At 38.3% G+C, this 14,090-nt stretch overlaps 2 protein-coding genes across 2 annotated transcripts in view; both read left to right on the top strand.

Annotated features, from left to right (window-relative positions):
* LOC115005608 (extracellular serine/threonine protein kinase FAM20C-like) overlaps nt 1-14,090 on the top strand; it is a 43,290-nt gene that overhangs the window by 183 nt on the left and 29,017 nt on the right. The window contains exons 2-6 of the mRNA XM_029427502.1: nt 253-331; nt 821-913; nt 2,164-2,279; nt 2,427-2,607; nt 2,945-3,054. Of these exons, the coding sequence (XP_029283362.1) occupies nt 253-331; nt 821-913; nt 2,164-2,279; nt 2,427-2,607; nt 2,945-3,054 (579 nt within the window). The remainder of the gene's footprint in view (nt 1-252; nt 332-820; nt 914-2,163; nt 2,280-2,426; nt 2,608-2,944; nt 3,055-14,090) is intronic.
* dnhd1 (dynein heavy chain domain 1) overlaps nt 11,042-14,090 on the top strand; it is a 30,035-nt gene continuing 26,986 nt past the window's right edge. Inside the window, 5 exon segments of the mRNA XM_029427513.1 lie at nt 11,042-11,373; nt 12,051-12,248; nt 13,407-13,610; nt 13,687-13,797; nt 13,893-14,049. Coding sequence (XP_029283373.1) covers nt 11,042-11,373; nt 12,051-12,248; nt 13,407-13,610; nt 13,687-13,797; nt 13,893-14,049 — 1,002 coding nt within the window.

Here is a 14,090-nt window from a genome sequence, read left to right as displayed (position 1 = left end):
CAGCAGCCATGTGTGTGTGTGTGTGTGTGTGTGTGTGTGTGTGTGTGTGTGTGTGTGTGTGTGTGTGTGTGTGTGTGTGTGTGTCAGAGAGACAGTTGTATTGTGTTACATGTTGTGATGACGCACATGGATTTTGCTTTGTGTGCGTGTGTGTGTGTGTCATTAATGGCCAATGTGTTCGGTCCCAGCATGGTGTGTGTGTGTGTGTGTTCACTGTGTTGCCATGGAAACATTCTCAGTACTGTTTTTCAGTGCAGAAGTCTGGGGGGACGCAGCTGAAGCTGGTGATGACATTTCCAAACTACGGACAGGCCATTTTAAAACCCATGAAGTGAGTCGCAGGTGATCCAACACCTGAGAGAAGAAATACCTGAGGAAACTGCAGAGGAAGCAAAGAGAGCGATTTATAAGCCTTCAGAGAAATGTTTAGTTTTAATAAACATTACAACGGACGATGTGTAATCATCTCAAGTTCAAGTAGACTGTGTGTTCAGCCAGAGCTGCAACACCAACTGCTAGATAATCGGTGATTAATCGGTTATTGTTCATGCAAAAATGTCTTTAAATGCTGTTTTCAGCCTCACAAATACGGAGAATTGCTGCTTTTCTCTTTTATATCATTATATATTTTGGACTGACAACAAGATACTTTTGACATTTTACAGAACAAACCTTTAATCCATTAATCTAGATATTAATCTGCAGATTAATCGATAATGAAAATATTTGCTAGTTTTAACCCCAACTGAGCAAAAGATGCTTTACTCGGTTGAAGGATGAAGTAAATTAATGTATTACGTCCCCCCGCCCCCCCTGACAGGCAGGAGAGGGATGAAGAAACCAACAACAACCTCTATTACTTCTCAGACTTTGAGAGACACAATGCAGAAATCGCAGCGTTTCACCTGGACAGGTAACGTGCACATTGTTTTTAACACTGCTAGAAATTGTTAACAGTTAAATAATGGATGAAAAGGCCACGTAATAAATGTTATGTAACATAGAGTTACATGAACAATGTGATCTGTTATGGTCCCTTTGTGTCTCTTTGTAGTCATTCTGTGTCTCTTTGTAGTCATTTTGTGTCTCTTTGTAGTCATTTTGTGTCTCTTTGTAGTCATTATGTGTCTCTTTGTAGTCATTTTGTGTCTCTTTGTAGTCAGTTTGTGTCTCTTTGTAGTCATTTTGTGTCTCTTTGTAGTCATTCTGTATCTCTTTGTAGTCATTTTGTGTCTCTTTGTAGTCATTCTGTATCTCTTTGTAGTCATTATGTGTCTCTTTGTAGTCATTTTGTGTCTCTTTGTAGTCATTCTGTATCTCTTTGTAGTCATTTTGTGTCTCTTTGTAGTCAGTTTGTGTCTCTTTGTAGTCATTCTGTGTCTCTTGGTAGTCATTTTGTGTCTCTTTGTAGTCAGTTTGTGTCTCTTTGTAGTCATTTTGTGTCTCTGTGTAGTCATTCTGTGTCTCTTTGTAGTCAGTTTGTGTCTCTTTGTAGTCATTTTGTGTCTCTTTGTAGTCATTCTGTGTCTCTTTGTAGTCATTTTGTGTCTCTTTGTAGTCAGTTTGTGTCTCTTTGTAGTCATTCTGTGTCTCTTTGTAGTCATTTTGTGTCTCTTTGTAGTCAGTTTGTGTCTCTTTGTAGTCATTTTGTGTCTCTTTGTAGTCATTTTGTGTCTCTTTGTAGTCAGTTTGTGTCTCTTTGTAGTCAGTTTGTGTCTCTTTGTAGTCAGTTTGTGTCTCTTTGTAGTCATTCTGTGTCTCTTTGTAGCCATTATGTGTCTCTTTGTAGTCATTTTGTGTCTCTTTGTCGTCAGTTTGTGTCTCTTTGTAGTCAGTTTGTGTCTATTTGTAGTCATTTTGTGTCTCTTTGTAGTCATTTTGTGTCTCCTTGTAGTCATTTTGTGTCTCTTTGTAGTCATTTTGTGTCTCCTTGTAGTCATTTTCAGTCTCCTCCTGGCTGGTATGTGTCTCTTTGAGTGACATTTTATCGGTGAAGGCCAGGTGACCTCTGACACGTTGGGCCCCTGGGCCTGCGCCCGTTCAATAATCCATGCCGAGTTGCCTTGGCTTCTCTTCTCTCATCTCTCTTTGGTTTTCTTCTTTCACTGTCCATCTCTGTGTCCGTCCCACTGCTCTTTGTCTCATGCTCTCTTCTCCCTGCAGGATTTTGGGTTACCGGAGAATCCCACCAGTTGTGGGGAGGCTGGTGGATGTCGTCCAGGACATCAAAGACGTCACTACGGACCACAAGCTGGCCCAAACCTTTTTTACCTCCCCAGGTGCCGCTCACACCATCCTCCATTATTCAGTCATTTTGCTGAAAATGCCATTGTATGTCAACCGATTATGATTCTCTTTCTTCTAATTCTCTCTTTCTTCCTTTGTCATGTTGTCTCCTCTCTCTGTGCACCTCTGGCTCCCCCTAGTGGGTAATGTGTGTTTCTACGGCCAGTGCTCCTACTACTGCTCCACAGAGCACGCTGTGTGTGGCCGCCCCAGAGAGCTGGAGGCCTCGTTGGCTGTCATGCTGCCGGACCTCTCCTTGGCGGCCCGCAGAACCTGGAGATCCCCCTGGAGACGCTCCTACAGCCGCACCAAGCTGGCAAAGTTAGTGGATGTGGAGTTGTTAATGATAGAGGAGGCTGGGTGCTATCAAGTGACTCAACATATCACCTCAGCACACAACTCAAACCTCTATGACTCCATAATATTAAGGAATGCTTTCCTCAGTTGTTTAATATTTTTCTTTCATTCTACACCTTCAATTGTGTCACATTTAGTTATGAATTAATCTCCATTTCTTTTGTATTTTCATTACTCCCGGTCATGATAGTGCACAATAAAAGAAAATAAAGTTTGACAATCAAAACTCAACTCTATTTACACATTTCATGACGGAAAAGTATCAGAAAGTAAACTTGTGTTGCCGGTGTGTCTGTTTCAGGTGGGAGTCAGAACCCGACTACTGCTCCACGGTGACACAGAACCCGCCGTACAACAAAGGCACCAGACTGGTGGACTTCATAGATCTGGTCATACTGGACTTCCTGATGAGTAGGTCTATAATGCGAACATTGTATGTTTAGAGGTCAAACTCTACTGTTGTTGGGCAGTTTGACTTCTTATGCAAACCTTTATAATGTCTGCTGTGAAAATGGTCTATGAGGCCGTACATCATAATTCAGATGTTCAGATATTATAAGGGACTGCGGTGGAAGCAGATCTTTTACGTCAGTAAATGTAGCAGCACTACAGCGTATAAACACTCTGCAAGTAAAAGTCTTGCATTCAAAAAGAAAAAGTACAAAAGTATGAGTAACAAAATATACTCAAAGTACCAAAAGTAAAACCATTATGCAGAATGGCCTATTTCTGGATAATGCATAAAAGTAAATATAGAAAATTCAAATATAAATAAAATCTCATTCTATTTCTATGAATAAAAAAATAATATTTTAACCATAAAATCACCTAAAGCTAAAACATAGAAATAGAATAAAATAAATATTTTTTATAATTCTATTTGTATGGCTAAAACCATAAACACCGAGAGCTAAATAATAGAAATATAATTTAATAAATGTAATACAATAAAAATAAAAACAACACAAAATAAACAAGTCTCCGTAATAAAAATGAAAATGCATTAAATATTACAAATGAATTTAATAAATATTACAAATTAATTTAATAAATATTACAAATTAATTCAAAATAAATCTCATTCTATTTCGATGTCTGGTTTGTGAGCGCACTTGTTCCAGCGGAGGAAGTTTTATCAACAGTTTGAGCTCACGTGACCTTCACGAGCTCCACCGCACAACTGACGTTACTGAGTGTTTCCGTGGAAACGAGCAGTCTCCATGGTTGCGCAGACAACTTCCTGACAGCAGCCAGGTAAGAAGGTCACAATCTACTTCAGTTCCTCGTGCTGACAGCTAGCTAGTTGGTTTAAAGTTAATTTAACTTTAGAAACGTCTCTATCTGCTCTCTACTGCCCGTGGTGCCGTTATCTACACTTCAGCAGCCAGGGGAGAAACTACGGCAGCTGTGACGTCTGTGATTTACGACAGTTAACTTCCGCTGTGAGAAGACAAGTAGCTAACGAGCTAACGTTAGCTAGCTAACGAGCTAGCGTTAGCTAGCTACGTGCTTGCGAACTTTATGCATTCATTTAAAGGAGGATAACGTAGTTAAAGTACATTACAGTTTATATATTATTATTATTATAATTATTATTATTATTATTACTTAAAGTAAAAGTACTGATTGTGCGGTTGTGATTGTGATGTGTGTGTTACATGTTCCTGTTACATTAATGTGTGTGTTACATGTTCCTGTTACATTAATGTGTGTGTTACATGTTCCTGTTACATTAATGTGTGTGTTACATGTTCCTGCTGCATTAATGTGTGTGTTACATGTTCCTGCTACATTAATGTGTGTGTTACATGTTCCTGTTACATTAATGTGTGTGTGTTACATGTTCCTGTTACATTAATGTGTGTGTGTTACATGTTCCTGTTACATTAATGTGTGTGTTACATGTTCCTGTTACATTAATGTGTGTGTTACATGTTCCTGTTACATTAATGTGTGTGTTACATGTTCCTGCTGCATTAATGTGTGTGTTACATGTTCCTGTTACATTAATGTGTGTGTTACATGTTCCTGTTACATTAATGTGTGTGTTACATGTTCCTGTTACATTAATGTGTGTGTTACATGTTCCTGTTACATTAATGTGTGTGTTACATGTTCCTGTTACATTAATGTGTGTGTTACATGTTCCTGCTGCATTAATGTGTGTGTTACATGTTCCTGTTACATTAATGTGTGTGTTACATGTTCCTGTTACATTAATGTGTGTGTTACATGTTCCTGTTACATTAATGTGTGTGTTACATGTTCCTGCTACATTAATGTGTGTGTTACATGTTCCTGTTACATTAATGTGTGTGTTACATGTTCCTGTGACATTAATGTGTGTGTTACATGTTCCTGCTGCATTAATGTGTGTGTTACATGTTCCTGTGACATTAATGTGTGTGTTACATGTTCCTGTTGCATTGTGTGTGTTAATGTGTGTGTTACATGTTCCTGTTACATTAATGTGTGTGTTACATGTTCCTGTGACATTAATGTGTGTGTTACATGTTCCTGCTGCATTAATGTGTGTGTTACATGTTCCTGTGACATTAATGTGTGTGTTACATGTTCCTGCTGCATTAATGTGTGTGTTACATGTTCCTGTGACATTAATGTGTGTTACATGTTCCTGTTGCATTAATGTGTGTGTTACATGTTCCTGTTACATTAATGTGTGTGTTACATGTTCCTGTTACATTAATGTGTGTGTTACATGTTCCTGTTACATTAATGTGTGTGTTACATGTTCCTGTTACATTAATGTGTGTGTTACATGTTCCTGTTACATTAATGTGTGTGTTACATGTTCCTGTTACATTAATGTGTGTGTTACATGTTCCTGCTGCATTAATGTGTGTGTTACATGTTCCTGTTACATTAATGTGTGTGTTACATGTTCCTGTTACATTAATGTGTGTGTTACATGTTCCTGTTACATTAATGTGTGTGTTACATGTTCCTGCTACATTAATGTGTGTGTTACATGTTCCTGTTACATTAATGTGTGTGTTACATGTTCCTGTGACATTAATGTGTGTGTTACATGTTCCTGCTGCATTAATGTGTGTGTTACATGTTCCTGTGACATTAATGTGTGTGTTACATGTTCCTGTTGCATTGTGTGTGTTAATGTGTGTGTTACATGTTCCTGTTACATTAATGTGTGTGTTACATGTTCCTGTGACATTAATGTGTGTGTTACATGTTCCTGTGACATTAATGTGTGTGTTACATGTTCCTGCTGCATTAATGTGTGTGTTACATGTTCCTGTGACATTAATGTGTGTTACATGTTCCTGTTGCATTAATGTGTGTGTTACATGTTCCTGTTACATTAATGTGTGTGTTACATGTTCCTGTTACATTAATGTGTGTGTTACATGTTCCTGTTACATTAATGTGTGTGTTAATGTGTGTGTTACATGTTCCTGTTACATTAATGTGTGTGTTAATGTGTGTGTTACATGTTCCTGTTGCATTAATGTGTGTGTTACATGTTCCTGTGACATTAATGTGTGTGTTACATGTTCCTGCTGCATTAATGTGTGTGTTACATGTTCCTGTGACATTAATGTGTGTTACATGTTCCTGTTGCATTAATGTGTGTGTTACATGTTCCTGTTACATTAATGTGTGTGTTACATGTTCCTGTTACATTAATGTGTGTGTTACATGTTCCTGTTACATTAATGTGTGTGTTAATGTGTGTGTTACATGTTCCTGTTACATTAATGTGTGTGTTAATGTGTGTGTTACATGTTCCTGTGACATTAATGTGTGTGTTACATGTTCCTGTTACATTAATGTGTGTGTTACATGTTCCTGTTACATTAATGTGTGTGTTACATGTTCCTGTTACATTAATGTGTGTGTTACATGTTCCTGTTGCATTAATGTGTATGTTACATGTTCCTGTTACATTAATGTGTGTGTTACATGTTCCTGCTGCATTAATGTGTGTGTTACATGTTCCTGTTACATTAATGTGTGTGTTACATGTTCCTGCTGCATTAATGTGTGTGTTACATGTTCCTGTTACATTAATGTGTGTGTTACATGTTGCATTAATGTGTGTGTTACATGTTCATGCTACATTAATGTGTGTGTTACATGTTCCTGTTACATTAATGTGTGTGTTACATGTTCCTGTTACATTAATGTGTGTGTTACATGTTCCTGTTACATTAATGTGTGTGTTACATGTTCCTGCTACATTAATGTGTGTGTTACATGTTCCTGTTACATTAATGTGTGTGTTACATGTTCCTGTTGCATTAATGTGTGTGTTACATGTTCCTGTTACATTAATGTGTGTGTTACATGTTCCTGTTACATTAATGTGTGTGTTACATGTTCCTGTTGCATTGTGTGTGTTAATGTGTGTGTTACATGTTCCTGCTACATTAATGTGTGTGTTACATGTTCCTGTTGCATTGTGTGTGTTAATGTGTGTGTTACATGTTCCTGCTACATTAATGTGTGTGTTACATGTTCCTGCTACATTAATGTGTGTGTTACATGTTCCTGTTACATTAATGTGTGTGTTACATGTTCCTGCTACATTAATGTGTGTATTACATGTTTCTGTTGCATTAATGTGTGTGTTACATGTTCCTGCTACATTAATGTGTGTGTTACATGTTCCTGTTACATTAATGTGTGTGTTACATGTTCCTGTTGCATTGTGTGTGTTAATGTGTGTGTTACATGTTCCTGTTACATTAATGTGTGTGTTACATGTTCCTGTGACATAAATGTGTGTTACATGTTCCTGCTGCATTAATGTGTGTGTTACATGTTCCTGTGACATTAATGTGTGTTACATGTTCCTGTTGCATTAATGTGTGTGTTACATGTTCCTGTTGCATTGTGTGTGTTAATGTGTGTGTTACATGTTCCTGCTACATTAATGTGTGTGTTACATGTTCCTGTTGCATTGTGTGTGTTAATGTGTGGGTTACATGTTCCTGCTACATTAATGTGTGTGTTACATGTTCCTGTTGCATTGTGTGTGTTAATGTGTGTGTTACATGTTCCTGCTACATTAATGTGTGTGTTACATGTTCCTGCTACATTAATGTGTGTGTTACATGTTCCTGTTACATTAATGTGTGTGTTACATGTTCCTGCTACATTAATGTGTGTGTTACATGTTCCTGTTACATTAATGTGTGTGTTACATGTTCCTGTTGCATTGTGTGTGTTAATGTGTGTGTTACATGTTCCTGTTACATTAATGTGTGTGTTACATGTTCCTGTGACATTAATGTGTGTTACATGTTCCTGCTGCATTAATGTGTGTGTTACATGTTCCTGTGACATTAATGTGTGTTACATGTTCCTGTTGCATTAATGTGTGTGTTACATGTTCCTGTTACATTAATGTGTGTGTTACATGTTCCTGTTACATTAATGTGTGTGTTACATGTTCCTGTTACATTAATGTGTGTGTTAATGTGTGTGTTACATGTTCCTGTGACATTAATGTGTGTGTTACATGTTCCTGTTACATTAATGTGTGTGTTACATGTTCCTGTTACATTAATGTGTGTGTTACATGTTCCTGTTGCATTAATGTGTGTGTTACATGTTCCTGTTACATTAATGTGTGTGTTACATGTTCCTGCTGCATTAATGTGTGTGTTACATGTTCCTGTTACATTAATGTGTGTGTTACATGTTCCTGCTGCATTAATGTGTGTGTTACATGTTCCTGTTACATTAATGTGTGTGTTACATGTTGCATTAATGTGTGTGTTACATGTTCATGCTACATTAATGTGTGTGTTACATGTTCCTGTTACATTAATGTGTGTGTTACATGTTCCTGCTGCATTAATGTGTGTGTTACATGTTGCATTAATGTGTGTGTTACATGTTCCTGCTGCATTAATGTGTGTGTTACATGTTGCATTAATGTGTGTGTTACATGTTCATGCTACATTAATGTGTGTGTTACATGTTCCTGTTACATTAATGTGTGTGTTACATGTTCCTGTTACATTAATGTGTGTGTTACATGTTCCTGTTACATTAATGTGTGTGTTACATGTTCCTGTTACATTAATGTGTGTGTTACATGTTCCTGCTACATTAATGTGTGTGTTACATGTTCCTGTTACATTAATGTGTGTGTTACATGTTCCTGCTACATTAATGTGTGTGTTACATGTTCCTGTGACATTAATGTGAGTGTTACATGTTTCTGCTACATTAATGTGTGTGTGTTACATGTTCCTGTTACATTAATGTGTGTGTTACATGCTCCTGTTACATTAATGTGTGTGTTACATGTTCCTGTTGCATTAATGTGTGTGTTACATGTTCCTGTTACATTAATGTGTGTGTTACATGTTCCTGTTACATTAATGTGTGTGTTACATGTTCCTGTTACATTAATGTGTGTGTTGCATTAATGTGTGTGTTACATGTTCCTGTTACATTAATGTGTGTGTTACATGTTCCTGTTGCATTAATGTGTGTTACATGTTCCTGTTACATTCATGTGTGTGTTACATGTTCCTGTTACATTAATGTGTGTGTTACATGTTCCTGTTACATTAATGTGTGTGTTACATGTTCCTGTTACATTAATGTGTGTGTTACATGTTCCTGTTGCATCAATGTGTGTGTTACATGTTCCTGTTACATTAATGTGTGTGTTACATGTTCCTGTTGCATTAATGTGTGTTACATGTTCCTGTTACTTTAATGTGTGTGTTACATGTTCCTGTTACATTAATGTGTGTGTTACATGTTCCTGTTGCATTAATGTGTGTGTTACATGTTCCTGTTGCATTAATGTGTGTGTTACATGTTCCTGTTACATTAATGTGTGTGTTACATGTTCCTGTTACATTATTGTGTGTGTTACATGTTCCTGTTGCATTAATGTGTGTTACATGTTCCTGTTACATTAATGTGTGTGTTACATGTTCCTGTTGCATTAATGTGTGTTACATGTTCCTGTTACTTTAATGTGTGTGTTACATGTTCCTGTTACATTAATGTGTGTGTTACATGTTCCTGTTGCATTAATGTGTGTGTTACATGTTCATGCTACATTAATGTGTGTGTTACATGTTCCTGTTACATTAATGTGTGTGTTACATGTTCCTGTTACATTAATGTGTGTGTTACATGTTCCTGCTGCATTAATGTGTGTGTTACATGTTCCTGTTACATTAATGTGTGTGTTACATGTTCCTGTTGCATTAATGTGTGTTACATGTTCCTGTTACATTAATGTGTGTGTTACATGTTCCTGTTACATTAATGTGTGTTACATGTTCCTGTTACATTAATGTGTGTGTTACATGTTCCTGTTACATTAATGTGTGTGTTACATGTTCCTGTTACATTAATGTGTGTGTTACATGTTCCTGTTGCATTAATGTGTGTTACATGTTCCTGTTACATTAATGTGTGTGTTACATGTTCCTGTTACATTAATGTGTGTGTTACATGTTCCTGTTACATTAATGTGTGTGTTACATGTTCCTGTTACATTAATGTGTGTGTTACATGTTCCTGTTACATTAATGTGTGTGTTACATGTTCCTGTTACATTAATGTGTGTGTTACATGTTCCTGCTGCATTAATGTGTGTGTTACATGTTCCTGTTACATTAATGTGTGTGTTACATGTTCCTGTTACATTAATGTGTGTGTTACATGTTCCTGTTACATTAATGTGTGTGTTACATGTTCCTGTTACATTAATGTGTGTGTTACATGTTCCTGTTACATTAATGTGTGTTACATGTTCCTGTTACATTAATGTGTGTGTTACATGTTCCTGTTACATTAATGTGTGTTACATGTTCCTGTTACATTAATGTGTGTGTTACATGTTCCTGCTGCATTAATGTGTGTGTTACATTAATGTGTGTGTTACATTAATGTGTGTGTTACATGTTCCTGCTGCATTAATGTGTGTGTTACATTAATGTGTGTGTTACATTAATGTGTGTGTTACATGTTATTCTATAAGCTCATTATGTGTTTGTATCTTTGTCTCTGTCCTGTTTGAACCACGTGTCTCTAAAAAGTCAACTTTTCATGAGTTCCTCAGAAGCAATTCTGTGTTATAGTATTCATATTAACTAAGATTGTTTTTATCCCTGTCTAACATTAAGTGTGTTGCTTACAGTAAGAAGATGACCCTATATATTGTATGTATATCTTTATCTCTACGTAAAGATTTAGTTGTTTCCAGTGTGTGGCTAGCCAACAGTAGGAGATAGGTATAACATGCTTTGGTGACGAGTGATTGGTGACGAGTTATAAAGTTAACGTTTAGTTTCTTCTTACAGAAATTCCAGAGTAAAGTCCTCATGTAGATGTAGGGATACCTGCACCTGCTGATGGTGTTCACAGAGAGATCAGCAGCATGTTAGCTGCCAATTCAGAGAAAGGTTCCCACGATGGAGCTGCACAGACCTGCAGTCGAGACATTACCGGGCCTGGATCCCCGGTGCCTTTACCACCTCTACGCCCGAAGCCATCTTCTCTCTCAAGGCCTCGGTTCAGTCTGCCCCCCATCCTCAGAAATGTCCCTTCTGACAGACCTTTATCAGTGCTGGAGCTCCCTCGTCTCATAGCCCAGGTCGGACCTGAGAGAGCCATAGGGGACACAAAATGGACTGAAGGACCTCGACTCGTGGCCTCAGCTTTAGGGACCCACCTCCCTATCAGAGCTCCTGATGAGTCCACAGCACAGAGGTACATGGGACAATCACAGACAAGTGATGTCAGGTTTTAATTCATTTGATGCAAAATGTTCGGTACAAGTGTCATTACTACCCCTGAGAGGCATAAACATTATTACCTGGTGATATATTATCTGATCCAAACGGTTTCTCTCTCCTGCGTTTATGACGTCAGAACAGGTGGATAAAAAGGTTTTGCCAGTATAATTTTTCATTCATCTATAAAAAAAAACAGGTTTGTTGTTGTAATACTCATTTCGGCCACAAGAGGCAGAAGTGCACCCCTGATCTAAACTCTAGAAGCATTCATGTTCTTCCGAGAGTTTTAATTTCTCCTCTCACTCTAAACACAACGTATATAATGTAGATGAAAACTGGCCTGGAAGAAAACATGAATGCTCTTCGTGTTTAGAACACGGGGTCAGGTGCACTTCTGCCTCTTGTGGCCGACCTGAGTATTACAACAACAAACAAAAACCTTTGTTCCACCTGTTGTGAAGTCATAAACACACTTTGGATCAGAATATAAATCAGCACATTTATCTTCCTCACTCTCCCCTCAGGGCTTCTGCTCATTCCTCACTTATCTTATTTGAATGTGAAAGTGTGTTGGTCGGCCTTTGACACCCTAAACTCTTTGATTCCTGAATGAATCGCTCTGTTGTTTGCACTCAGTTTCTATTCTTTCAGTCTTGCAGAGAAACATGAATCGATAAAAGTCTCGACATGTAAGGATAAAAAGCTAACGAGTCTGAAAAATGGGAAAGCAACCAAAACAAATAAAGTTCCTCTCAGCGGCACAGAGGTAGTTCGTGTCTCTGCCAAGAGAAGAGACCTGGGAGAGCTGGAGCTTTATTACCTGAAGGAAGAGCAGGCACAATCAAACAGGTACACTGATACAAAGTTTTAATCTAAACTCTATACAAGTTATTATAATTTCACTGTGAAGGGATGTACATGTAGGAGGAGAAGCATGTAACTCACAGATATCAGCATGAAACTAAAAAGCTCCTTTAAAGATATGTATTGTAACATTCATACATGTTGTACACACTACAGGTGAACAGGGTCATACATGTTGTACACACTACAGGTGAACAGAGTCATACATGTTGTACACACTACAGGTGAACAGGGTCATACATGTTGTACACACTACAGGTGAACAGGGTCATACATGTTGTACACACTACAGGTGAACAGAGTCATACATGTTGTACACACTACAGGTGAACAGAGTCATACATGTTGTACACACTACAGGTGAACAGGGTCATACATGTTGTACACACTACAGGTGAACAGAGTCATACATGTTGTACACACTACAGGTGAACAGGGTCAAACATGTTGTACACACTACAGGTGAACAGGGTCATACATGTTGTACACACTACAGGTGAACAGAGTCATACATGTTGTACACACTACAGGTGAACAGAGTCATACATGTTGTACACACTACAGGTGAACAGGGTCATACATGTTGTACACACTACAGGTGAACAGGGTCATACATGTTGTACACACTACAGGTGAACAGGGTCATACATGTTGTACACACTACAGGTGAACAGAGTCATACATGTTGTACACACTACAGGTGAACAGAGTCATACATGTTGTACACACTACAGGTGAACAGAGTCATACATGTTGTACACACTACAGGTGAACAGAGTCATACATGTTGTACACACTACAGGTGAACAGAGTCATACATGTTGTACACACTACAGGTGAACAGAGTCATACATGTTGTACACACTACAGGTGAACAGGGTCAAACATGTAACTAACAGATATCATGAAGCTTCCCCACTTCATGACTCACATCAACACAGTTTATATTACAAGTGTTTAATATGTACATGAGGCGTTATGTAATGTAGCTGTGGAGAGTTTAAATCTACACACACAGTTACACACACACACTCTGATGTTCTCATGTTCCTCTCGTCTGAAGAAGACGAGTTATAGAAGATAAATAGTTGTTACCTGCAGTGTCTCGTTAAACTGAATGAAGGATTTGTCCTCCTTGTTTAGACCCTATGACCTGCGAGTGGTCCGTTCCAGTGAAGCTGGCTCTGAGCATTACATCTTCTCTTCCAGTTCTGTGCTGCATGTGACGGAGAGAGGTTATGGTGGACTTGTCAGTCTGGCTGAATGGTACAGAGAATATGTGTCGTGGAAAGCTTTGCAGGAAATCCCCTTTTTCCGAGACTTTAGACTGCACAAAGCTTTCACCAGGTAAACTCTTATAAGCTGAGCTTTCTGTCTCTTGTTTATCTCCAGGATCTGTCTGATTGGTTGTTTTCTGTCCCAGGTGGCATAGAAATGTGCGTAAAATCATCTTTCGACGCAAGTGTAAAGATCTGCAAGACATGCTGCTTATAGCTGTGCCTCAGTTCAGAAACGCTCTCCTTCTGTTCACCGGGTGAGTCACGCCGGCGTGCAGATCATCTTTGCATCTGACCTGAAACTTTAACACTGGTTGTTGAGATTAGCTGGTGATGATACCTGATTTTACAGGATGATTGAAGAAGTGGAAGCGACCCATCAGCTTCCCCCGGAGGAGAATAAAACCTACACGCTGCTGGAATTCAAGAATGTGCTGACGACCCTGAATCAGGAGTGTCGGCAGACATTGGAGAAGTTGTCACAGTATCGCGCTGTCATCCTAAATGAGGTACCACAGCTTCTGACGTAAAACAATAACTAAATGAGGAT

Source organism: Cottoperca gobio, unplaced genomic scaffold (assembly GCF_900634415.1).
Source record: "Cottoperca gobio unplaced genomic scaffold, fCotGob3.1 fCotGob3_331arrow_ctg1, whole genome shotgun sequence".
Classification (NCBI taxonomy): Eukaryota; Metazoa; Chordata; class Actinopteri; order Perciformes; family Bovichtidae; genus Cottoperca; species Cottoperca gobio.
This window is presented reverse-complemented; position numbering and strand designations above follow the sequence as displayed.